Below are 27,053 nucleotides of genomic sequence, written 5' to 3' on the forward strand. Positions count from 1 at the left end.
GAGCTTCTAACAGCCGATAAGCGCTTGTAGAATGAGAAGGTCTGCTGCTGAAAAAAGGGATGTAAATCTTCTGTTCTGGCCCATAACGGGGCTCTGAGCCTGACAGGGGGATTGCTGGTGGGAAAACTGGGGCCTTCTGTTTGCACATCCCTTGCTCAGCATGGGAGCGGGGCTGGGAATGCAGTGTTGTATCCCAGCTCCTGGCACTTCCAAGCCTTCAGCTTGCTCAAATTGGGAGTTTTGAGTCACTCTCCCCCCTCATCCCTGCAGTGATTTCTGTGCAGCGTTGTTTTGTAGAGCACCAACCCCATCCAAGTCATCTATAAAGTAGTAATTCAGCCCTTAAGCCTCTATCCTGAAACAGAACTGTGAAATAATCCTTTGCGTTATCATAAATGCCTAATGGGCATCTTCTCCAATCCCTAGAGTGCATATCATTCTGGTATATGCTGTAGGTGCTTGTCTTTGCATTCACTGTCCATACTTTTTTTTTTTTTCCTAACAGTGAAAATTGCTGTACCTATGGGCAAGACAGCCTCCTTGTGTCTTGTCATTGGAATATGCTCGCTAAACTCCTACTCCCTCGTGGGTTAGTTCTGTTTATTCCTTGTTCGCTTGCAAGGGTTTTAGCTAATAGGTGAACCTACTAATACTGCAATGGATATTACTCAAAATGTAATTTGGCCTGTAGTCTCATCTTTGCTGATGATGTTGACATCTTTTTAGATCCCGAGTTGTGCTTGTGGAACTGCTTTGTAAGTTATTGCATTGTATGAGCCTGAGGCCCAGCTTCTCAGATGCTGTTTTGCTGTCTTCCTAGCAGAATTGATATCTTGGAAGATAAACCAAAATGCCAATATATGGTCTTGCTGTATCTCAGTTTCCCCATTCTTAAAATGAAGACTTTGCCTCTTCCAAGAGGCTCACAAGGAGTAATATATTACTGGACAGAAATACAAACTGTTGGTTACTTTGAGCTGGGTTTGCTCATGTTGGACTGGCTTTGTATTTCGCTGATGTGTTACTAGGTTATAAATGAAAGAATAAATCTTGTTTACTTGTTTACATCCCGTGGGAATCTTCTGCTTTGCAGGGTTTCATGCTTGTCCCTAGCAAGTCTGAAGTGTGCTGTGCGTCCCCTGTCAAGCAGCTGCTGTGTGCGGCTGCTGCCCACTTGAGAGGCAGAATACGTGGTGCCTCTGCTGAAAGGGTGCCAAGGGCTGCAAGAGAGGAGCTGGGGGAGGGAGGGAGAAACTGGAGAAGAGGCTCAGCTGAGGAAGGGCAGGAGGGGCTGGCATGGGATTAGAAAATAAGGACTAACAGAGTTGCAATGTGAGCTTAATTTCTGCTCCTTCGTGGATTTAGGGAGCATATCTATGCCCCAAAACTTAGTGGAAATTTAGATTCATAAGAATGAGCTTTAGCTAAGAGCAGCTCAGCTGAAGAACTATTTCAGGCAAGGTGTGCAAGTGACAAATGTTTGTGTCACGGGTGGGTGTTTCACATTTTTCCTGTTTAGAAATAAACCCCAAATCAGTTGTGAGAAGGTTTTCTTTTGAATGCCTGCATATCAGGTTTAAAGGTTTATGAATTAATAACTTCTAGGTTATTTTGTTTTATGTAGTCACAAAGTTTCTTTATCCTGCAACAGAGAGAGGAAAAGTAATTTAACCTCAGCCTGCTCTGAGCTTCCCAGCCTTCTTTGGGTTTATTCTGTCAAATCTGACACTTGGAAAACTTGAATTGCCTTCAATAGTAAATGTTGCTTTCAGTAATAAAATACTTGGACCCTTTGTAGGACTTTGATTCCCCCTCTGCCCCAATAACAGGAGTTTGGTATTGTGTCCCAGGCAGAAAGCCAGTATTTCCCTGTCTCTGTTCATGCTTTAGGAAGGCTGCTGTCTCTGTTGTGTTGCCCAGCTCTTGCCAGATTGGCTTTATTAATCCCAGGAAGTTTGTTGCCATTCTCCTCCCCTCTGCCTGTGAGCAGGTTAAGATAGGCCTGGTGGCATGTGCAGGGTTTCTGGCTGTCTGGAGGTGGCTGCACATCCCCAGTCCGATGCTGCGCGCTGCAGCCCAACCTGCTGGGCACACTGAATCATTGCATCCCCCAAATCTGCTGCAGAGGAGAGGCCACGCGGGGCTCACTGCCAGCAGTGCCAGCACTGCAGCAGCAAACCTTCTGCAGAAGAGCTTTCCGCTTTCTTGTTGGTTTTGAACATAAGTGGCATTTTTAGTGGACCATTAATTTGCTTTTACTACATGTAATTAGCAAAAAGCTGGATAGTGAGTGAACAGAATTAGTCTTGGACTGGATTCGCTTGTCAGCTGGCCAAGACCTGTTTGGGTCACACTTCTAAAACAATGATAAATCAGCTCCTCCTGTGTGAGAGAAGGTCCCTCACTTTGCTTTTGACCCTCAAGTCATGAGGTAGCCTGCCCTGCTGATAAAACACAGTGTAAGCAGAGGTGGGTCCTGTTCTTGCCATGGTCTTATTTATACTGTGAGCCAGGGACAAAGTTATTCTGTCTCTGCGTAGCCTTCCCCTCCAAGAAAATATTTATTAAGTAGGACAAACGCTGTGAGATCTGTAGATACAAATTTTTTTCCTTGTAGTTTGTTAATGTAATTCTAATAATACTTCTGTTGTTGGTACAGCCTAGGGAGGGGAGGAGGACATGTATGCGTATTAGTGATGCAAAACAGGAAGAAAGAAAGCATAGGATTTTCAGGCAGATGTGATATTGCCCAGGCACTATAAGGAGGAAGTCAGTAGTCTGTATCAAGAAGGTGCAGAAAACCTGCATCCACCAAAGCCTCCGCCATTCATATATCAATCACGGGGGCTAACCATACAAATCCAAATGGGCACTTAGGAGCTGATGAAGCCTTTAAGGCGTTCAAAAAAGAAACATACATTTTCTAGCACATAAATGTGTTTAAAAAGGTATATAATTTATAATGGCAATGTTGACAGAGCTTTAACTACAACATTACAAATGCTAAACTATAATATATTTACATATGAGCAGTACTTACTGTGTGGGTGCATCTCTGATGTGTTTCCATGTGATACTCCATAATTTCAGCAAGTGATTGTGGTAAGGGATATTAAACCATAGTATTGATAATACTTTTACTGCTCTACTTTGGGAAATGCATTACTGCTAAATTAGTCCCTGAAAATTTAGAGATATTAACACTGTCGAGCATGAAGGCAGATGGGATTCGGATCAGAGACCTTTATTTGTAGTGTGATACTGAGGAGTCATTACTTTAAAGCAGGAACTTTGTTTCCTTGAATTTTAAGTGGAGTTGGGGATTTTACTTCCGCTTTGGCATGAACTAGCTTATCATAAAAGCGTAAATGGAACTTGCCTGGTATTGTGTGTGTGTGTGTGTGTGGTTTTTTTTTTTTTTTCTTTTCCTTATGATCTGAAAAGATGCTTAATGAAACTCTGGGTACCTAGACAGAGACCTTCACTGAATGCAAAGCAAGCTTAATTATAGTTTCCTTAACAAGCTTCTGGAGATGATTTCCCCCTGACTACCCCCTAGTCCTTTCACCTATTTAGACTCTTTCTCTTTCTGTTGAGTACCACCAGGGTACATTAACTTTTTTTCCTCTTCCCCCTGATGGGCAAACTGCAGCTTAAAGAAAGGAAAAACTTCTTGCCAGTTTTTACATGGCAAGAATTCAGTCTTGATTTTTGAGGTCTCTAAGAGATTCTAGACTTAAAATAGAGCAATTGTCACTCTTCCCATGGCACAGGAGAGACGGGCACAGAGGTGTTTTCTGATGCTGCACAATAGTGTTTTAGCAAGACTAGCACTAGAACTGAGGTTTTTCTAACTCTTATCCTAGGGGCTGTTATCTGCCAGATCCTGTGCCTGCTCTGGCATAGTCGGAGGACTCTGTGGTGAGCATGAAAAGTAGATTGGGATTATTCCCTTCCTTGCGGAGAAGGAGTTGTGGAGAGGCAAGCAACAGCATGTTCCCTGGCCGTGGTGACGTGCTGTGTGTTTCTGGTAGGCCCTGCTTGTGCAGTTCCATTGACTCCTCTTAATGCTTAATTGGGTTCTTTGCATTCTCTTCTTGGTAATTTTTTTGCATTACCCGTAGCTATATGACATACTCTTCCCATGCGCCATGCGTGCGTGAGCGTCAAGCACCTGTTAGATCTGAGCAGTTAAAAGGCTGTTGATCACCTCTCCCCTAAGTGCTGAAGCTGCATCTCTGCTGTCTGGCCCAGGTGGTTTCTACAGGCTGTCCTGCAGGGACCCCTGTAACTGATGGCAACCTGACTGATGCGCTTCAGTCCAAAGTCACTGTGATCTGAACTGCCAACGCCTCTCCTGCCGGGGACACTCCTGTCACCAGAGATGTGATCCATCCCCTTTGTAATTTGCTTGGAGTTGATATGTATAAAGCATGATATTATGTTAATTGCACGTAATGCCTTCAAGCCCCTCTTTCTGCTGCTGTGCAAGAAACACTTTCTGCAGAAAATGTCAGACAGCCGCTACCTGGTATGATTTCATTTCTTTTTCTGTGCCACAAGTATCACAAAGGGAGAAAGCCGGAGTATTTAGCGCGCACAGTGGGAGCCAGATAGTGCCAGGGGAGGTCCTGCATGAGGCGTAAGCCCCAGAAAACCTCTTGCTCTTTCCCTTAGAGTCAATCTTGCTTTTGTTCATGCTCCAAAGAGTGGTAATTTGGGAAGTTTTTCTGAGAATTTGAGTAGGAAGAAAGCAGCTTTGCGTCAGGTGCAGGGTAATTATTTGCTGGGGTTCTGTGCTGTTTGGTTTTTATTCCCTATGTTTTCATTAAAAGCTAATGAGTTTTTTCTTCATTGAGAACAATAGCTTGGCCCCTGACAAGTTGTTGGTTATTTTTTCTGCTTGGACTCAACTAGCTGTTGCTGCTCCATAAACTTTATGGAGAAGTGGATTAAAGCACAAGAAGTTTTTTCTCGTAAAGCAAATTGAAATGGAAAGGAAATAGGATTTGTTTCAAGTAGCTACGTTGCAGAGTTTGATCTTTTTTGTTTTTGAATCTCAAGGCAATGTTTGAAAACACTTCTAATCCTAAAGCAAACCAAATGCTTTTGTGTTGATTTGTATTGCAGTAGGGTGCATAATTCAGATCCCCGTTGTGCTTGGCATGATACACGTATGTACGTATTGGCACCTGTGCATATTTGAGTGGGTTATTGTGGTGTATGTCCGTTTGCATGCATATGTGAAAATCCAATTCCCATTCCCATGTGGGGAATGTGAACCAGTAGCAAGGAAGAACATATTTGTGCTGACAAACCCCTTTTATATAACATCTCATGATATAACGCTGCCTGGGAAATATGCTGCCAAAACAGACCTGTGGCTTGATTCTTCCACGTGCTTTATGGGAGGAAGAGCTACTCCTGCTGTTAAAGCCAATGACTTATTCTTGCAAGCAGCTTTCGTGATCGGGCCCTTGCTCTTGTTCCAAATGGCTTACTGCACGCGCGCACGGATGTGCCATCCGTTCCTCTCCAGCGAGGTGCCTGCACTGTGCTGTGCTGCCTCCTGCTATTCGGAAGCCATAAACAGTTTGCTCGTTATCACAATAATGCTGCACCTGTACCTCGTTACAAGGGAACACCTGTTACCTTGATGTTTGTTTGAAAAGCCTGTTTTTCTTAATACTGTGCAGTGTGGTTGAAAGAAAATGTTCTTTTAACAGATCAAGGCTGAATGGGCTCACAGAAACTGTCTTAAAATGCTGGCATCTTCACATCACTGCAGATAGTCAGGCCTGCAACACTGCAGCACGGCACTTAGGAAGGCTCCTCGTTAGGATGAACGCTGCATTTTGCCTATGACGGGGAGCTGTTGCTGTTCGGTAGCGGCTTTTTATATAGGCTTTTGGAGCCTTTTTATTCAAGGATCTCTAAGTGCTACGGTAAAGCAGGGAAGAAACAGTTCCCTGTTTCACACAACTGAACAAAGCACAGAAACAACGTAGCCAAGGTCAGTCCGTCAGAGGTTTGCTCCTGGATGCGCTTGGCTTGCCAGACTCTGTCCAGTGGAGCAGGGGGTTTCAGTCTCTGCCTTTTAATTCCTAATTGTTTTTTCTGAGGGAGGTGTGCATATGAATTCCAGTTTGTTGTGAAAGCAGACAGAAACTTGCTTTATTGTTCATTCTTCATGACTTAGAATAGTCCATGGGTAGAAGCCTGCTGCAGTGTCCCCTCTGCTCACTGTCTGATGGTGCAGGAGGGATCAAGGCCTGCCTGTTTGTGCCCAGGGACCTACAGTTTCCTTGGCAGGAGAGATACACAGATACTGAATGATGCAGCTCCTAAAAGGAGGAAAATTATTTTCTGAATTTCATTCTCCTGAATCAAATGTCTTATACGCTTGCATGCTGGGGTGGCTTGCTGGAAGCAAGTGAGCATGGAGTTAGCAAAAGCCTTGATTATGGTGTGCTGCTACTTGGCCTTTCCTTCTGTTAGGAAAATTGTAAAAGCTTAAAGGACAGACTGCCAGGAGTTGCTCTGTTCTACCACTGACCCCCACAGGCCTTTGGTAAATCTCACAAAGCCAAACTTTCGATTTAGTTTTTCAAGACTTTTCAGTTTATAATAATCAGCCAGATTATCATAGTGTCTGGCATCCAGTATGACTTCTTTGGGGGTCTGATCCGTGGGAGGACAGATTGGTGTGCACTAAACTTCTCATGGCCTGGTCGTTGCTTTTGGTGAAGAATTGGCGTTTTCTTGAAAATCTGGCCCTGAATGCAGGAGCTGGGATCTCTGAGAACTTTGTGTGCAGAGAAATTGAGACAAAGTTGCAACCTGGGATGTTGAAAATAAAACCTCCAAAATATTACATCATGTCTGTCTTCAGCTGGAAACTTTTTGGGGCTTCTGTTGTGTTTCTTGGTGATGGTGGGGAAATGAGTACTGCAACCCTCTGTTCCAGGGCCTTGGTACCCTTTCATCAGCTGTGGGATGTAGTCCCTTTGTTTGCTGAGATAAAACTTGTTTGGAACTTAGTGTCTGAGCACAATTAAAATCAGCTGAAAACCCACCTTTCTTGCTGTTTGTTGTGTGTTGAATGAATAAGCAGCTGTCTTTGCCCCTCTTATCAGCAGTCTGGGGCTGTGTGTATTCAGGAAACATAAGGCAAAAGCTTGAAAGACCAGTCTATGTTTGGGCTGAGTAGTATTTTCTTCTGCAGGTGGACTAGTTGCACCTCATTTATACTGAAGCTTGGTATCAGCGTTTGTCACTAGTATCTAACTGCATTCTGCATAAAATCCAGTATCAGCAGCAAATTTCCTAGCAAAATGTCTATTAATAAAAAAAATGCAATACAACATCTAGCATGGGGAGGTAATAGCTCCTGCCTGCATACACAGATATTTTGCTTCTGTTAATTTGTACATGACTGTCTGCCATGACAGAGAATCATTCCCTCCTTAGCTGAGCATCTCAAAGCTTTTTTCTTACAATATAGGAAGATTCTTCATCTTAGTGAAACAGATAGTATAATCCTCCATTTTGTAGATGGATGCTTTACCAAGAGGTCACACACTGAGAGCAAGGAATTGAACATAGCTCTGGTATTTTGGCTCCAAGACTGATATTTGCAACCTCCTGCTTGTATGCTATCCAAGTGCAAAGTCTGTACCTATGCAGCATGAGTGTTTTTGAAGCAGAAATAGGTCTCTATGGTCCTAAACGGTGAATCTGGCCTTACGCCCACAAAAGGGGTTTTGGATTTTGCAGAGTACTTCAGTGGAAGGTTGGAACCAGCAGGAAATATATTTCAGTGTAGGCAGTAAGATTTGAGTTTGGGAATACTTACTCTTCAGTTAAATCAGGCTCTCCATTTCTTTCTAGAAGAGGATCTGCATGATGCTTGCTTTGGACGAGACAGCTCTGATGAAAATCAGAGCTGGAGTTTGGTCCCTTCCATGACATCTGACGTTTCACTTCCATCAGACTTCCAGGAAGATGGTAAGTCACTGATGTTTTCTGAAGTCCTTGAGTGAAGCGAATGGAAGAGTAAGTGGAATGGAGTTCTACTTCCTTGTTGTCTTTCATTCACCTCATAATGTTAGAGGTGGCCTTTGCTTTTTGTTGACTGGTACCTCTTTTATCAACCACTATAAAATCTCATGGTGATCCTGAATTTAATATTATATTGCTGAAATTAAAAGTATTTCTTGATCCTCTCAGTGCAAACTGGAGCTGGTTGGAGTTGGTGGTTGTATTTTGGATTGATGGCAGTGCTGGAAAAGAGCAGAATCTGACCTCATGTCTGACATTTTCCAAAGTTGCCCAGTGACTTCTGGGTGTGTTTCTTTGTGAGTGCTCAGCCTCATACTTTAAAGGGGCTGTGTCTTTTCAAACCTAAGTTTGAAACCTTCTAGTGCTTGGGAATTTGGGACTTCCTCTTCTGGAGAGTACAGGAGTGTTCCCACCTGAGTGCTGGGTGTGAGCTGGATGTAAGCTGTCAGGTGGAGGCCAAGAGCATGTTCCAGAGCATTAAATAGCAGCCTGGGTTTTTCTGCTCAAAAAGCTGCTATGATACTTCTGCTTGTGAGTGGTGGTTTAGCAGTGATGGATATGTGATATGCTATTGAAGTCTACAGAGATGAGATTGTTCTGTTCATCTCAGGGGTTATCTTTGCTCCCTTGTGAAGGCTTGACTGCTTTGATCTCAGACTCTCAGTCTCCGCCTTCCCACAGGCCTTGTTTCCTCCTCCTCTTTCACTTCCCTTGCACTTTTCCATGCTTTCTTACTTTTCCCCTCCTTGTCCTTCCTGTTGTATTTTCTCTGTTTCAGTCCCTCCTTCTCCACCTTTCGCTGCTCAATGTACTTTTATGTATACTCCCACTCTTGTTAGTGAGTTGGTAGTCATCAGTCAAAAACATAGAGAAGTTGAGGATTTACTTGGGATGAAGCTGTAAGAGCTGATGGGCACCGAGGTTAGCTTCCTCATGCAGTGCAGAGCGCTAGGCATATCAGCCATATGTATTGATTCATGCTATAAAATAAATAGCTTCATTTAGACTGATTAGAGGCAAGGTTGGTCTGATAGTTAGCAAGTAATTGCAGCAAGCAAAGAGGTGTGGAGTTTAGGATTGCTTGTTTTAAGGAATCTGTGCATTCAGATATGATGCACTTATGCATAGTGTGGATGGAGAATGTGTGACAAGGATAATGGATGTTGGACTAAATGGGACATGAAAGGGTGCTGAAGACCTCAAGCTTGGCCTCGTCAGACGAGCAATGTCTTTATGAAGTCTAGGGTTTCTCCTGGCATGTTTACTAAGCTTGTCTAAGGAGGTATTTGCTTTGCTAACTTTGAGTGGTGGTTTTTGGCAGCCCTAAGGGGCAGAGTTTGACATAACACTTGCAAGGTATGCAAACACTTGGCACCACTAGATGTTTTCAGACACAGATGAAATGCCAGGCTCGATGGAAGGATGCCCAAATGAAAGAATGGCAAGGAGATTGATAACATAGAAAAACTAATAGTTACAAAAAGGAGGGAAAAAAAGCTGGCATTGAGACGAGTTACATTAAAATGAGTTGTTAGTTCTTGGAAATTCTAATTGGTAAGAATACTGATTAATAGTGTATCATAGGGTTGAGCAGTTTTTGCTGATTAGATTCAGACTGGTAGTCTGAACTGGTAATATTGAGCGGGGGGAAGGTTGAACGCAGGATTTTGGTGGAACCTTTTCTTTGCCCCACATTCATCTGTAGAGGCACCATCAGAATGAATTTTTCTGTCTGCCACCAGAATGGGTATGGATCATGGTTGTGATTTTATTTGGGGTTTTGAATTTTTGTGATGACTTGCTATCAGTTTTTTTTGATTTGGGGAGGTTGTTTTTTGGGGTTTTTTTTGTTTGCTTTTGTGTGTGTGGTGGTTGTGGTTTTTTTAAAGCCCATTATTTTAGATGACAGCAAAGTTATGAAGGCTGTTCATATCCTCTACCTTTTCCTGGACCTGAGTGGTAGCAGCCACATCATGTTCTCAAACATGCTTTTGGATACATCCCTAAGAGTCATGCATGCTAGGACTTAAAAAGAGACATTGAGAGCCCTTGTTCCTTCAGCTACCTGGTGTCTTCTCTTCATTCACACTAACTGTAAGGGGAATGGGGTCATGAATGTCACCTTAAGCATAGTCTCTAAGAAGTTGCTGCACTCCTTAACTGTTATGTTGCCATGTCTTGCCAAGAAGCATCATTTTCCAGAAAGGCTAACCTATCAGTTTCTCTTCTGAAAGTGGCAAACTTGCTAGACCTCTGAGACTGACAGCTGCCTTGCAGAGAGACTCTGATGTTTTCCTGAAAGCTGGGCTCTAGCAGGACCGAGTGACTTTGTGTGAAGCCAGCATACTTAAAATCCCTCCATGTTTTGATGCAAACCCCTGGTGTGACTTAGGCAAGCCAGTACAGGCAATATTTTCTTCAACGGGCTGTCGGTCAGACTTGCAGTTTGTCTAGTGGGGAACCTGAAAGAAGATCCCATGATCTTACCTAAGAGTATGAAGTCAGTCAAATGAGAGTTTCAAATGTTACTTATGAGAAGTGGATACAGCTGAAGTGTGTATCAAGCAGCCTTGGTTTCTGGATTAAAATGTTATTGGGGGAAGATTAGAAAGTTTTTAGCTTGCACGCACTGAATTTTAGCTCTTCAGTTTGCCTTGGCTCCTTGAGTGAGCGCACCTTCACCTTTCTTGTGCCTCCTTTTGCTTCTGCATATTGTTTCTTGTCCTTTAGCCAGCAAGTTCTTGGTAACAGGCACTCTGTTACTGCATGTTAGTGCAGTGCCCAAACTATGACGGATCCTGGGGGTGCTGCTGTAATGCAGACAAGTAATAGAGCTGCTACTTTTCAGACAGCACAGGTGGCTTGTGTGTGGGGATAATCCATCCAACTGTGGCCAGAAGAATAAATTGGCCAGTTTTAGGAACATACTCATCATTCCTGTGGCTTTTTCGATCTTAGCCCTGTTTTGCAACAACAAGAGGTTGTGTCCTTAGGCATAAGCCCAAAGCAAACTGTTAAAGGCTCTTATCTCATGCATCCTGAATTTCTCAAGTTTATTAATTCAAGGCTTTAATGGAAGCAGATTTCTCTGGCTGAGATGATGCTTGCTTCTGCCTCTCCTTGCTATGAAGAGGAGAAACGGGGGAGTTTGGAAGCAGGGAAACACCACGACTGTTCATTTTCATTTTGAACTGTCTTTTCCTTGCTTGATTTTGAACTTCCTATGGGAATTTGAGGGAACCTTTAAACTTGTCCCTGGTGGAGGGAGCAAGAGGGACTATGTGAGTTGGGGATGACTTTACTCAATGAGCCATAGCCCTGTTCTATAGGATCGTCCCTAATGAGTGATTAAGAAGCTAATGTTTGTACAGTGCTGGGAGGCTGTGAAGCGCTGTGAAAGTGCTAAGTACTGTTATAATGATAAGTGCTTCTGATGAGACACTTCCCATGTAATGTATTCTACTCCGACCACTTGAGGACTTTTACAAATGTTTTGCGTGTTAAACTGGTAGATTGTTTAATTTTCCAATGTCCACTGATGGAATTTTACTGAAGTGTAAGGTAGGTACCATAGCTTCCTGAGGGTACGGTAGGATTTGCACCTTTCACGATTGAGCTCTTCTGCTGGGAGGCAGTTCGGTTTTCCTGTGGTGCCTTACAAGAGCTTCTGTTGTTGCAAAGCATCTAATCTCGCTGGTGGGAAGCAGAGGCATGAGCCAGGATCAGTGATTCACTCGTGTCGCAGTGCGGTCACGCAGAGCTGGGGAGGTGAGGGCCGCTGGGGGCCTGTCCCCGTGCCTGGCTGTCACCTGCACTGCCAGTGTTGCAGCAAAATGAGCACCAGTATGCTTTCTTTTATGTAATACAGGTGTATATTAGCACTTGAAGGGCAGTATAACTCAGTGTGACAGAAATGTACCTTACGGATTCTGTTAGGCATATTCTCTGGAGTAAGAAATCTTGCTTCTGACTTCCAAGATTTTTCCATCATGTCAGCGGAGCAGTTTGGGCAAACATACTTACAGCTTGTTTAGTTTTGTGGGTTTGCATGTGTGTATTTTTTTTTTTAAATATGTAAGTTCTGAGTGCCTGAAGAGGAAAAACAAATCCTTCAGCAAAAAATTTCCCTTGCTTTTTAAAAATCTACTAAAGATGGCTTCTATCTCAAAAGGTGGAGGGTGGTAGATGAAATGGTACTTCACTGCGCCCCAGCGGCTCTGGGGGGTGAGTGGGCAGATAAAAATGAAACATGATACCTAAAGGTAGGGGAAGTAGGTTTAGAAACTGTGAAGGGATGGCTTTTCTTTAAGGTGTCTGCAGGCATTTTTTTAACCCATCTGCATCCCAGAAAGGTGCTACTTCCTTGTATTTGGCCTTCTATTACATGTAACTGAGTAGGGAAAAGGTAAAATATAGAAGTTGGTTTTGTATGAATCATCCTCAGAAAAGATTCTAGAGAGCTAGCCTGGAAATCCGGGGGGATTCTCTGGAGTTTTTTGCAGCTTCTTGCCTTGTTCATCGTGGGCGTCCAGCTAGCCTGTGTGTGACTGAGTGTTTTTTTTTCCCTTTTAGGGTGTAGTGTTTTCTCTTTTGATCGTGTTTTAGGGCATGAATTCCCCTCTTTGGAGTGTGCAGTGTTCTGAGTGATAATGTGCTTCCCCGCTTTTAGGCAGTCCTTGCATATACCACTGCATCCTCTGGTTCCCCCCCCAGTGCTTCCTACATTCTTACCTCTTCTAAACTTTTAGTACTCAGTTCCTAAACATGGACTTCATTGAAAACATTTTTGTAGGCTGGACTCTTAAGCTGGGTACCTGGGTGGGTGTGCGGTGTTGCTTTGGTGCAGGTGGGCACCCAGTGTGCAATCTTGGGCCCCGGGTGGGTGTGCAGGGTGTGCTGTACAGGGGGCAGGGGACATGCCCTGGGCATGCAAGTAGGTGTGCAGGGCTGGGTGTGTTAGGGCTGCTGGCAGATGTGCAAGGTGCACTGGGCATGCAGGTGGGCATGCGGCAGGTGCATGCCCCACCAGGGCTGCCGGTGGGTGCGTGGGGCGTGCAGGTGGACGTGCATGGCGCAGGTGGACCCACACTGGGCATGAAGGTGGGTGCATGGTGTGCAGGCGGGCCTGCCCCGGCCGTGCAGCGGGGATATGCATCGGGGGTGCCTTGGGTGGGCATGCAGTGAGCGCCGGGGGGGCGCGGGGTGGCGGCGGCGGCGGCGAGCGGAGTTCTGCAGCGCCCCCGTGTGGCGCCCGGCGGCCGCGCTCCCGCGCAGCTGTGCGCGCCGGCGCCGCGGGGGAGCCGCCTCCGCGGGGGCAGTGGGCTTCTGGATGTGTTTTTATTTATTTATTTTTTTAACTTTTATTTCTTTATTTTTGTTTTACTTTTAAAACAATTTTTTTGGAACAGATTTAACCCATTCTGCAGGTGTCTCTGCAAATCTCTCCTCTTACCATTACACCTCTGCTGTAGCAAACCCAACTGGGGCTGCAGCGGGGGTCAGCTTCAGCCCTCTCCTCCTACAGCACGTTGTGGGATTCAAACAGCAAGCTTTAAACTGTGGTGTGGGCGGAAGGAAGCCCTTGTGTTGGTTGAGTAATAGGAGGCTTCTGTTTTTCCAAACCAAAAGTAGGAATAGTGGTTTTCTCCCCAAGTGCCAGTTGAGCGTCCGTTACGCTAGTGCAAAGAGTGGTGGCAAGGTGCTGGAGCAGCCCACGTGAGTGCGGCTGACCCGGCCCAGTGTTTACAGGGCTGCTTTAGTGTGGCCCAGTTGCTGCAGTGGCTCTTGAAGGGAGCAGCTTGCCTAATGCTGCTGAATTTCAGGTGTAATTTAAAAAAAAAAAAAAGTGCATGAAATAAAATGCAGACTAAGAACCTGACTATAGAAGAAATGCTGAGTATCTGCAAGTTCGATAGTCTGTATAGATTATACCCTGAATGTCCACAGATGAGTATAAGTGCCTCTTATGTTAGAGCTGAAAGCTTTGTATTTTTCTTCTCAAATACCATTAGAAGCAATTATCTCTGCCTCCCTGATGTCCAGAAATGTCCTCTGCTGCTTTTGACCAGGTTGTTATAAACTTGCTGTTGATGTGCTTTTAAGCCTTACAAAACAACATAGGAAACGTTCTGGGAATGGATTTGTGACAAGTGCAATTGCTGCCGAATGTTCCTCCTGGCTTGTTTCCTTTCTGATTTTGGGCATCATCTGAATGAGCCCAGGAAGCAAGAGGTTAAAACACAGGTTATTTCTGTGCCAGGAGGCCTAATTCCCTGCCATGACTGGGAGCAGGTTTGACCAGTTCAATGTGAGTTTTTGCCAGAGGGAGGAGAATAGGCACAAATCTCTGTATAAGAAAACAACGTTTTCTTTTAAAAATATGTACTTATACTCTGTGACATTTTGTAAAGAAATTGGATTCCCTTAAAGCTACAGAGTTCATATTCCTTGATTTATCATTTTTTGAATGGAAATGCACCATAACATTAGCACTTTTGAGCCCAGTGTGATAATGTCTCTGGCACTGTGCAAATAAGTTCCTGGAACGGTACTCTGTCTGGTCAAAAGGTTTGGCTATATTTTATATGGAGCAACTTGGTTCACCTTTATATTAAGGATTATTTGTTCGGGGTGGAGAGGAGGAGGGTGGGTTGCTTGCAAGCTGCCAGAAATAGATGCATAAATTATATAGGAGAGCTCAGACCTTTGTAGAGAACAAGCAGCAGCGAGAATAAAGCCACCGAGATTTTCAGCTTTCATTTAAAACAAACAAACCAAAAAAACCCCAACCCAAACTGGCCACTGCTTCTCATTTGGGATTTTACAGCTGCCACAAATTGTAGTGCAAGTAATTGCTGTAGAAATGCTATCTGACTTGTGGCCACTGTTTCCATCAGCCAGTCGTGTACTGCTGCAGACACTGTTCCTGAGGGCAAACGCCTGAACCCACAGTTCTGTGGGTGCAGATTTTGGACCTGAAGCTGGTTTTTTTTGGAAATGAGACACTTTGGAAGTTTATCTGAGAGGATGTTCTTGTGCAAAGGGTGACCATAGAAGTCTGAGCAATTGAAAGTGCCTTCTGTCTTGTCTAATCCCCCTGTTAAGTTCCTCTGCACCCCATAAAAACAGTTTTTCTTTCCTTATAAAATGATTGAAACATAGCACATCAACATTTTGGTAGCTTTTGAGGGGCAAGTAATCCTGATGCAAACCAGGTCAGGCGCCAAAATGTTTTGGTCCTGCCTATCCCACATCCAAATGAGATGCAATTTCATGGTGGTTATTTGCAGTCGAGGACTGTCAACCTCAGTATTCGAATGCTGGCTTTAAAAGCTCCAGGTTGCTTCTGTGCAAAATAATGGGTTTGGGATTCGTCCTTTACCGTGGGGTATTGCCTTGGTTTGCGGTTTGGAAAGGGGTTTCTGTTGAACCACGAAGATGTTTGTTTTTTAAGCTGAGATTCTCAAGTAATTCCTTAATAGCAAGAGCTGGGACTCTTAAGGAAAATAAAATGTTGTGAAATGTGGTAAAATCTCAGCTGTTTACTGGGTCTGTGGGATCTCGGGCAAGAGTTCTAATTCAAATTGCATAGAAGTCAGTGAAATGCCAATAACTTATTAATGCAGCTCTTCTACTGCAAAAATCCCTATTTCTCTACTCTTTTTGCTGATGGGGGAAAAGCATAATTAAGCTGTTTTTGTATTGTTCGGTAAGTGCAGAATCAGGTGAATAGATTTATTTTTGGTACCTTGAGGACAGTCTTCAATGTCAAGGCGTTACTTAGTTTTTTTTAGCGAGACACTTAACAAGAGAGAGCTGCTGTGAAAATGGGGAGCATTTGCTTATGATTGCAGCTTAAAACTAATTGCAGTGGAAAATGCCCTGAGCCTGTAGATGATTTTAGCAGGAACACAGCGCTGGGTGTACAGGCGCCTTTAGGAGGGGGCCACATCAGGAGCGTGTTCGGGGCAATGTGGCAGCTGCCGGGACCCAGGATGGAGCTTTTTCTTGTGGTGAATTGCATGTTCCCAGTGTCAAACACACGTGAATTATCAATGCGCAAGTTGCTGCTGCGTGGGGGCTGGGATGACGTACGCCCCCGCCTCCTAAATGCCTTTTTATTCATGAGTATGTAAATCTAAGGCATAAATGCTTTGTGTCTCTATATTCTCCCCAGCAGAGGGATCAATATGCAGGAAATGTAAGTTAGTGTCAGGGTGGAACTTCAGTGCTGCTTCTATTCTGTCTTTTTTTAAAAAGAAAACGATCTTAGTTTCCTAAATTAGCAGGCCATAAAGCATCTCATTAGTGACCTGGGGTTGTGGTGCCTGGGCTTCCCTTTACAGAAGGGACGCAAGGGCAGGATGGGAGAGGCGCAGTGGTTGGCAGTGTCACAGGAGGTGCTGTTTTCAGACTGGCCTGTTTGTCCCTCGTGGAGGGGCAGAACCGAGCCTCCGTGACAGGCAGAGGCCTGAGCTAGCAGCGAGACTTTACTCAAACTTAGGAAACTGTTTCACTGCAGGAGAAGTGCCAAGTGTCGAATGTGCTTGGCACCTGTAGTGATGGGACTCTTGGTGAACTTCTGGAGAGGTTACAGCAAATCTAGCGTTTACTTCTGTTACCAGATATATTAACAGCAGGATAAAAGATGTGGTGAACTTTGCATGTGTACTCAGCAGGAATGAGGGTAAGAGATGCCCTAGACTATACGCTTGAAATATATTAAGGTCAGTCAAGATTTGGGGCTTTTTCTTTTATTGTTACAATCTTGAGCTGGATGACTTTGTTAGTCGGGGAAGAGGAGGAGGTTCTTCCTGAGCTAGAATGGCAATTAGTATGCATGCCCTGATGACTTGTTTGAAGACAGAGTAAACTTCTCTCTGTTCATCAGTGTGACACATCTGCATGACAAGTTGGGGACAAAAAGGTAAAACAAAATGCATGCTTCTCCCCATGTTCCTGATACAAGTGCTTGTAGGCCCTCGGAGCTTCCTCCCTGGGAGGAAGCAAGATGTGTTCAGAAGAAAAGTAGCTTCATCTTGTAAAGGTGTTTAAGCTATTGCCTACTCCCCGAGGTGTAAATGCTTATGGGAGCAGTGATGTTTGTACCTGTATTTTGCAGGATCCATCTCAAAACACAAGGCCTCAAATACTAAATTGCCATCTGAAAGGGATGATATGGACCGCAATAACAGCCCCTGCTAAACATAGATGTTAACGCGTGCTAAGCTACTGCTGACTTTGTTGTGAGTAAGCATATGCTTAAATGTTTGGTTCCATGTGGGCCACAGGGAATACATTAAATTATTGCTCAGGTCATATAGTGCTGAAAATCACTATGTGCGAAAGTAAAGCCACTGTCCTGAAGAACTTAATTTAAAGACTGGTGCAATAAATTCCAAAGTGAAATACTTTAAAGGACAAGTAGAGGAAGGAAAAGGCTTTTCCTTCTTTTCATTTCTTTCATTTCCTCTTTAAACATAAGAAATAAAGTAGAACTTTATTCAGTAAGCTTCTCCCTGGAGCTGTTGTACCTGCCAGTGGGTTCACTCAACCAAAGAGGTTCCTCCGGATGTTCTGTCATTGTCATTTTGCACGAAGGCATTGTGTGTGTGTGTGTGTGCACGCACATGTGTATTGGAATAGCTTTATTTAAGGCTTAGGATGATGAAATATTTCTTAAAACAGGCTAAACTGTTATTGTTTAACTCTGTGAGAAATGTGGCTGTTGAAAGAGATTGGGTGTCCAAATTGATTTTTTTTGGTCCGTGTTGAAGGGTAGCTGTGAGTGTGCAGACGCATACCTGTGTCCAGGGGCAGGCAAGAGCCAGTGGGGCATTAAACAAACACTGAGGCTTCACGTCCTAATCCAGTGTTGCAGGAAGAGCAGCTGAAACAATCGGCATCATCCTTCACCCTGATAATGCTTTCTTGCCGACTAATAGCTCCTTGTTCATCAAGGAAACGAATGTGTGCTGAGGTGACATGCTCTTCACCCACCGCTCTTTGTTCTAGGGTCCTCCAGACTGATTGTATCAGCTCCAGCACTGACAAATATTTCCCCAAACTTTAACACTATGTAAAATTGAGTTATGGGGTTTTAAGGTTAGACTCCTCTAGCTGAAGGGTGATTGTCTCCAAGAGATAAAGGATTCAGTACTCAACAATAACAAAATCTTTGCCATAGGATAATGCCTGTTATTGAGCTCACAGCTCTCTTTATTTGGTTACAAAGCTTCACCCCTATTTTTTTCCCCTGCACTCATAGGTTAAAGTGGGAGCTGCTGTTTGAAATTGGTGAATTGCTGCTGTTCCTCCCTCCACCCTTACCCCGTAGTTGAACAAACACTCTGGCGGATGGATCAATTCCTCGAAACTTCCCATCACCTAGGGCTGTGTCTCTGCAGCAGCGGTTTCTAACCGCTAAGAAGACAGAACTCTGCTGTCCCCCAAAGGCTGTGGTCTGTGGGCACCTGCAGGAAATCCTTGGCTCAGTTAAGCTCTCAAGCCTCCCATGATTTCTGCTTCCTTGAGCTTCACTCAAGAATTTTTCTCTTGGTATTCATATCTTTAAATATTGGTGCTGTATACCCTCACGATAGCGCCTTCGTAGCAGTGAAGTGGTGCAAAGGTTTCACTGGCACTTGGATAGCCTTTGGGGAAAGAAGCCTTGATTCGGGACTTGTAGCAGTAGCTGTTGTGAAGTTTTTGAGGTATTTGCTCCGCTGAGGAAACTATTTATTTGATACTTTGATGAGAGAGGGGGTCAGGAGTTATATGCTCCCCTATGAAGATTCAAAATATCTTCTGTCATGTAATGCAACATGTTCTTAGTTCCTTCTGTTGCAAAGGAACTGAAATTAGGAGTTCATTGCCTGGACACAGTACAAACCCAAAGTGCTTACATTCATACAAGACAAGTCACAGTATAGGAGAAAGAGACCATTAGCTCAGTTGTCCTGTGAGGTTCCCCGCTGAAGTGGAGGGAATCATTCACATTGACCTAGGGCAGACTTGGAGTGTAAATGATTTGACCCAGGTCCAGTAAAGAGCCTGTGGTGTAGATGGGAATCAAATCTTAATTCTTTGGAGTCCCAAGTACCTTGTTCTGATTCTCTGGCCAGAAAAACTATTTTGCATTTGGTAATGAGGCTTGGCCATCTGCTGTAAATGCAAATAGTCTGGCAACTCTCTGCAAAGGATCAAAGCATTAGCAAAAACTATGGAATTTGGGGGAAGAAATCAGAAGTTTATTTTAACTTTAAACTGATGACATCTGGGGCAAAGGCATACGAGGCTGAGACAGTCTTAGGTTGAGAAAAAAAGCAAGAGCTTGCCAAAAGAGATGCCTAGGAGGGGCTGCGCTTGCAGTGGGTGAAGAAGAAGGTCACAAAAACCAAGGGAGGACAAAATTTAGTGGAGTGAAGATCTTTGCGTGCTCTGAACTCCTTCCAAATCCTGGAAATGCTCTGCCTTTCCTGATAAACACCTGATGCATGAGGTGTGTGGAGAGGACATACATGATAGGGATGAACTTTCCTTGAAGATTTGAAGGAATCAGGCGGTTGGTTTCAGTCTTTGAATATATATAGGGTGGTGCTGTCCACTCTCCATAACTTGTCTCCATGCTTTATCCACTTTTGCTCTTAGTTACCTAAGAAGACAGAACTCTGCTGTCCCCCCAAAGGCTGTGGTCTGTGGGCACCTGCAGGAAATCCTTGGCTCAGTTAAGCTCTCAAGCCTCCCATGATTTCTGCTTCCTTAAGCTTCACTCAAGAATTTTTCTCTTGGTATTCATATCTTTAAATATTGGTGCTGTATATGTCACTTAGTGGATGTTAAAGGTATGCATTAGATGTCTTGTGAGTAATGAGATATAGACCTTTGGCTCAAGGTGTATTGACTAGCTATCTTTGACCCGGAGCAATTTTCTGGCATTCTGTGGTGGTGGAAGCACAGAGAGAGGAACTGAGGCAGGCACCTTGAAAGTTAAAACTCTCTTGGAGATGAGACTTGTTAATCCTTAAAGCAAACTTGCTTATTCCAGGGAACTGTGGACTGGAGGATGAGTTCAGAGACGCCCTGCCTCTGACCTTGCAAGGAAATGGTCTCCATCCTGTTCCTGCGCCCACACTTCGTATGGTCAGTCTACTAGCTAGGAGTGGCCAAGATTTGGGGCCAGATTCAGTGTTCAGATTTAGCCTATGTTGATGTATCATTGCTGGAAAAAGCCTACTGTTATCCCGATTCCCCTCCTTTCACTTGGCAGCAGAGGTCTCACTTCTGTGCACCATGCCACATTTAGCAGGCAACGCTCACCTGGAACAGACCAGGGCATCTGGTATGGCAGCTCCTTCTGCACATAGAAACTTTGGTCTTAGTGACCCGTGATATGTTGCCTCTTTTTAAGTGGCCCTGTCCAATTTTTTCTGAGCTCCTGAATTACATTACAGGTTCCTACTTTATCCACTTCTTGCTCCTTAATGCTTTCTGCTGCTGAATTTGCTCTGGATTTTTTTTACCATTATATTAGTTTATTTTTAGTGGGTAGAATCTCATCTTACCATTCTGTCCACATCCCTAACCTCTCTGTGTCCCCTACTATTATTTCCTCTGCTTTCACTTGATATTTGCATTACCACCTAATTTAGTATCTTCCTGCTCATTGAATTAATGGACTGTTTACTTGCCTTAGATAAAACGGGGACTAATACCCTGCAGTACCCCAACACAGACGCTTCTCCCTCACGTGACAGAAAGCCATTTATCACCAGGCTTTGTCTGTGGCCCTTGGGCCAATTTTCAGTCTGTGACGATTGCTTCTATCCAAGCTGAGGTAAATTAATTTTTTTAGTGAGATTTGCTGTGGCACCACATCAAACGCTCAGTAAAGTCTCTAGATATATTGCATCTTCCGCATTACCCTTCGTCTGCTAATTTTGTAGCTTGATCAGAAAGCTGACCGTACGTGCCTAAGGTCATTCACTCTTTACAATGCAAAGGTTGCTTGTTGCTAAGAATGCAATTATTGCCTAGGTGCTCATAAAATAATTTTCTCCCTTTTAGTTTTTTAATCTGCTCCATTATTTTATGAGCACACCGTTAGATTTGCCAGAGCAATTTGCAGCTTCACCTTGGTATAGTATTTTTAAACTTTGGTACTATCTTTGATTATTGCCTTCTCTGTGTTTCTGTCTTAATTCTCTCTTATTAGAAGAGAAGGCTAGTGGTTTAGTAAGCTTGGGAATTTTATCATAATTCCCTAAAGACTCCATGCAAATCGAGATCAGTGGAAGGAAAGGACAAGCTCGGAAGTACAAAACAATCACATAGGTGTGTTTGTCTATCCCCTTCCATGCTTGCACTGTGCTTGCTTGTCCTCGATGTAGTCTCAGGAAGTCCATGGATACCTGAGCAGTTGCTGTTAATAAGGGGCAGTGTATGACTCTTGCTTCCTTGAGGAGTGATGGCATCTTCCAAGTGAGTGAGAATTCTTCTTTGTTGCCAAATTTAGCTACATTTGTCATCTAACGGTCCTCAGGGTGATGACACTTCTCTTGAGATGGGCTTCTGGCTTGGTTTCTGCCAAGTTTGATCTAAAGTTGCTTTATTTTCATCTGTAAGTGGAAATTCCACGTCTGTTTTCAGTGCCTCCCTTGATCTACTAGGACTGCTTAACCAGACTCATTGGCTTCAATTATTTTGCTGGAAGGGAAAATCATCTTATTCTGAATCAAGGAAAAAATTTATACTCCTCCCTCCAATCTGGAAAAAAACTTATTGGGGGGGGGGGGGAAACACTTTTCAAATGCAATTTGAATAAATTGATGAACCTTGGATTTTATATTTAAGGTCTTGCAAAGCCAGTCTTAATTTAAGACAACAACAAAAAAGTAAAGCAACACGATTCAAAGAAGGCACAAATTTTTACAATGGAAAACTAGCCAGCCCTGCCAAGGGAAAGTAAGGCCAGACAATATCAGTATTTGAGTATTCTTTTTGCTACTTTTCTTTGATATGCAAACTTGCTGCTGATCAAAGAACTCTGGGAGGAGGCAGACGATAGTGCGGATGATGGTGGCTTTGGGTTTTGGCTCCTCGTTTTGATCCCATGATGGCTGGGGCAGGCTTGGGGATGAGGGCAACCAGTGCTTTCCTCCCCTCCCCCTGAGTCTTCCAGCTTCAGCCCTGAATTTGCAGATCAGCAGGGGAGCTGCGCCGCCTGAGAGCGGGGCACATGCACAAGCCCCGAGGTTGCAGCAACTGCCATAAAATGGCTATAGCTCTGCTGTCTACAAAGCCTCCGTCCCTCTTGGGTACCCCAGTATGCTAAATCTGTGGGTTCAGGCTTGGGGCAGGTGGTAGGATTTGCTCCTTTAATCTTCAGTGTCTATTTATTACAGTGGAGCTCCAGGGCATCTGAGCGTGGTCTTTCTCACCAAGAGACCATAACAAATGGATGCACTACCTCTTCGAAACAGAGCCGAGGTTTGCGCACCACCTATCTGTGCAATTTGGTGCTGGCTCTTTCTGTCTGTGCGTCTTTTGTTGTGATGCTTAACAAACTAGCAGGAGCAGGAAGGGGTCTGAATGCAAAGAGCGGCTCCGGTTGACCTTCCACACCTGCCCTCCCCTTTGCTTCCTGTCCAGTCCTGGGCTAATTTTTCATGGGGGGATGCTCACCTTGTGGATGAGAAAATGCTCTGCCCTAGGCCATGGGACCATGACTTAGAGTAACCCTTTTCCCTTTGTTTACTCTTAGGTATTGAACCCTTTTGCAATTGCTAATTATTTTTCAATTGCCCAAGACGAATGCGAAGGTTAGGGAGGTGCCATTTCTCTGTGACCCTGCCTGTCAATTGCTGTGTCTCTTTATTATTGTTGGAGCTGTTTTTCTTAGATTTTTCTTGTTGCTTTTAAAGAATAAGAGGAAAATATCTTCAACTACAGAGGGAATTTAAGCCCTTTTGAAAACTCTGGTGCATCTGAACATTAAAGTATCTCCATCTCTGAATGCCTTCAGAAATTAGTGGACTAATGACACTGGTGGGAAGTTCCCTCCTCTTATTGCAACTTAATTTTATTTTTAACAGGAAAAGTGTCTTCAAAGAAAGGGGGGGATCCACAGTAAACCGCAACCTTATAAAAAAAACTAAAGCAGCCTTGTCCTAGTCTTCTGGAAGATGATCTAATTCTATTACAGTGGTACTAGCCAAATATCAAAGCTGTGTTGCACCAAGTTACAGCTCTGAAGAGCTTGTAATTTAAATAGGCAAACAGAGAAGGAAAAGGATAAAAAGGGGGATGAGGACAGAAGTGTGAAATGACTGGACTCCAGCATGCCAGATGCGATGTCTGGCATAGCATCAACCCAGAGCCCTTGGCCTTTCCCTGGTAGCGTGGGGGGTGAATCAGGTGATGAAGAGAGTGCCACGATAGGCGCTTGAGTCCTGGGTTTGCCATGTTGATTCTGCTGAAGTTGAATGTCATTTTGCAGGAAACGTTTATTCTTGGCCCTTGAGAGACCTTGGCCAAGAGGCAAGGTGCCCTTTGCTGCTTGGATTTGAAGGAGCAGGGACCTGTGGGCCCATCCAGAGCCTAATTTTTAGTGCAATTGCTTTCATGCAATTGCTTTGCTCTTTAGGCATGGAGTTGCAGGAAAAACTGGTTTTAATCTCCATGTCAGAATTCCTATTTCCTGATATTGCAAAACTTTTAATCTGAGTGTGCAAATGGCACAGACCCCCTTGGAGGGGGATGGTGGTGTGGGGAGCCACTGCACGTGGGTCGGAGGTGGTTCCCTGTGCCCATGCGTCTGTCACGGGTGAGCACTGCACATTTCCGTGTGAGACTACTTGTGGCGCTTTTTTGTAGAGTACAGTCTCCTGGCTCCCTATTGAATTCAAAAAACCCGATGCTTTTCAATGTGAGATGTATTTTGCAGCCTGTCTCCAGGCAGCTTGCAACCCAAAGGGCATCACTGAGCATGCAAGGAACAAAATAGCAACTGGGGGGAGGGAATAGAAGGACAGAGGAAGATGGAAAACCTCCTATACAATAATTAGAATAAAATTGGGGTATCGAGAATACAGGGGTCAGCTTCTGTTCACACCAATATGGCTTTCACCTTGTAGAGAAAGGCCTGCACCAGGTAATTAGGTCAAGTCAATGATTATATATCTTTAAGCGAAGTGGAAGGGACTGTAATTGTGATGAAATTTGTTTGAAGAGGGAAAGCATGGGGAATTTTGTTTAAAGGTAACGAGTTCAAAGGGTAAATGAAGTTCAAGGTTCAGTTCCTGTTCACTTCTAACAAAAAAAAAAAAAAAACCCACCCCCACGCACCAAGCAGCCAATATTTCTATCAGGCAAGTTGCTTTATCTTTTGGGGAAGGGAATGGGATCATATCCCTGTAGGAAAACTGGAATTAAAACAGTGACAGCTCCTTAATGGGACTTCCTTTCTTTAGGAGCCAACAGAAGGGTAAACCTTGGGTAATAGGTTTTTTTTCCTGGCTGGTTTATTCTTCTCTTTGGAGCACGCTGCCACATGCAGCCACCTTGCATGCAAATGGGTGACATCCTGAGAAGGGCCTTGCCTGCGATATGCAAATTCCCACTTTGTTTACAGGAACTTTTTAAGAGAGGGAAAGGCAGCTGCTGAGCTGGGACCTGGGTCTGGGGGAAACCACCTGTGGGTGGGTGGGGGGGGTTACTGAGCTTTCAACTTCCCATAAACCTTTTTTTGGTGGAACAAAAAATTTGTTCTTATTCATGCTTCTGAAACAGTCTTTCCTCCCAAAAATATGCAACTGTTATTGGTGCTAGTGGGTGTTTGGGGTTGGAGTGCGAGACTGATCTCTGCTGCAGCCCAGCTGGGAAGCACTCAGACACTTTTGGGGTAGGGGAGAACAGGGCATAAGGAAAAGTAGTTGTGGCTGCCCTTGCAAGTGGTTGTTTTTAAATTGCTCATGCAGGTGTAGAAAGGTGGGCTAATAGCTATGATGTAGGAGGCAGGAGCTCTGACATCTTCCTAGTGGCATCATGGTGTGACCTTGGAAGCAATATTGATTGTGCCACCAACCAGGACCTGTAAGACAGAAGCGCATCTGCTCTGGAGGACCAGAGCCTGTTCATTCTCCAGCTCCGCTGCGCTGCCGTGGTGCATTGGCCTTGGCGGGGGCCTGTGAAGACTGGCAGTGATGCCTGTAAACTAGAGGTGTCTTCAGGAGGGTTTGGTGCACATGTTGTTCCCTTCCTCTTGTCTCAGCAAACAGGGAAGGGTCCATGGTGGTGATGATCGTGCTGGTTTTCTTGCATGGGTGGTGAGATTCTTTTACTTCTGTCCTCCCCTTCCACAGCCAAAGCATGTTGACAGGAGGTTGATTGTGAGCACAAAGCAATTGTCATTTGATGTAATCCTGAAGGTACTCTGTTGCAGCAGTTCAGAGCTTCTCACACCTGGAAGGGAAAAGCCCCAAAGCAATTTCCCATTGGATGGAGAGAGAGGAAACCCCCGAGCACCTTGCAGGGGTTGGCAAAGCTCCCTGTGAACTTGGAGCTAGCGGTGGCCTTGGCGCATCCATGCGAGCAAGTGTGCCCAGTGCCTGCTGGGGACAGGGTGCCTATCGCCCCCTTCTTGCGCAAGCAGCCCCACGCCGGGTGCCAGGAGGGGTGGCTGCAGGCCCTCGCCCCGGCGCCAGAGGTGAGGAGGGCAGGCTCTCACCTCTGCTGAACTCGAGCTGCAAAAATTTCCACCCTGGCAAAATTTACTAGAAGTTCAAGGAACAACATTACAACAATATTAATGACCCCGAAGGGCATGCAAAGTTCAGAGTTCACCTTCTGTTTACACCACAGGGTTTTCTCTTTCTCCCTTTTCCTATTGCACTCATCCTACTTCCCTATAAATTTTATATAATCATTTGTCATTAAGATCTATTTTGTGACATTGCAACCTGGTTTAATGTGAAGTGTCCCCCCTGCCTCCCCCCCCCCCCCCCCCCCCCGAAAAACATACAGCAGCTTTGTGTTGATAATAGAGGGTGGAGGGTGGGAGCGGGAGGGTGCTGGGGTGGAGAGTACGTGGGGGAGCAGGGTGCTCTTGTGATCGGTTCAAGGTTCATTCTTTGTTCGCATGTAATAAAAAGTCTTCAGTTATCAGGTATTTAAACCCAAATCAGCAGTTCCATATCCGTAACCTGAGCTAAGTGTTCCTCCATCTAATGGCTGCGCGGCTGTCGTTTGCAGCGAGTTGGGTGACACTCGATTTGTACTCGGTGACGGGAACAGATGGGCCTTCATTGTGCGAGCCCGCCTGTATGCAAATGTGAACGGAGTTTCACCCGGGCCCGGGCCTGACCTGACCACGCACAGGCATTTACACAGCCCGCTCAGCCGGGGGGGCGGCCAAGGGCGATAAAAAATGGCACTCGGATAGTACCAGCGGCAGGTCAAGTTTACCATCCGTCTTGCCGCGGGACTGAGATGGCAACACAGTTATTTAGTTTCAGTGTTGATGTTCGTTGTAATAAACTCCATCATTTCACCTGTTTATGAACCCAACCTCGTACTGGTTCTCTGCAAAAGTCAAACGAGCTGGGGCGATTGCCGCCTTGTTTCTGCCGGGGTGAGGAAGGGTCCTGTTCTCTTACAGGCTTTCTCTCTTTTATTTCATCCTGAAAGTCTGCATCGTTACATTTTCCTGTGTGCACTGCCCTCCTCTTTGTATTTTGAGGTTTTGTTTGTTTCTTTAGAAGAAACAGAAACCCGTCTGTGCTGAAATGGGCTTTTTTATTATTTAAAAATTGAGAAAAATGATAATTGATGTCAGAATAAACAAGCAGCATTTTAGGCATCGGTTAACAGTTTTGCATGTACATAGGCGGTATACAATATATAATAAATCTTACCATTTAAATGTGCAACCCTTCATTAGAGTGAAAATATGAACAGCTGTAATCGCACATTTACGCTGGTGACAGAGAAAAATC

The 27,053-nt window shown here is 44.5% G+C and overlaps 1 protein-coding gene across 2 annotated transcripts in view; it reads left to right on the forward strand.

Moving 5' to 3' along the window:
• SKAP1 (src kinase associated phosphoprotein 1) overlaps nucleotides 1–27,053 on the forward strand; it is a 164,370-nt gene that overhangs the window by 24,627 nt on the left and 112,690 nt on the right. Inside the window, exon 4 of one of the 2 annotated variants that reach the window (XM_068918812.1) lies at nucleotides 7,891–8,007. The exons of the other annotated variant lie outside the window; for it this stretch is intronic. Within the exon in view, the coding sequence (XP_068774913.1) occupies nucleotides 7,891–8,007 (117 nt within the window). The remainder of the gene's footprint in view (nucleotides 1–7,890; nucleotides 8,008–27,053) is intronic. 2 annotated transcript variants of the gene reach the window in all.

The sequence above is a fragment of the Struthio camelus genome, chromosome 25 (genome assembly GCF_040807025.1).
Source record: "Struthio camelus isolate bStrCam1 chromosome 25, bStrCam1.hap1, whole genome shotgun sequence".
Classification (NCBI taxonomy): domain Eukaryota; kingdom Metazoa; phylum Chordata; class Aves; order Struthioniformes; family Struthionidae; genus Struthio; species Struthio camelus.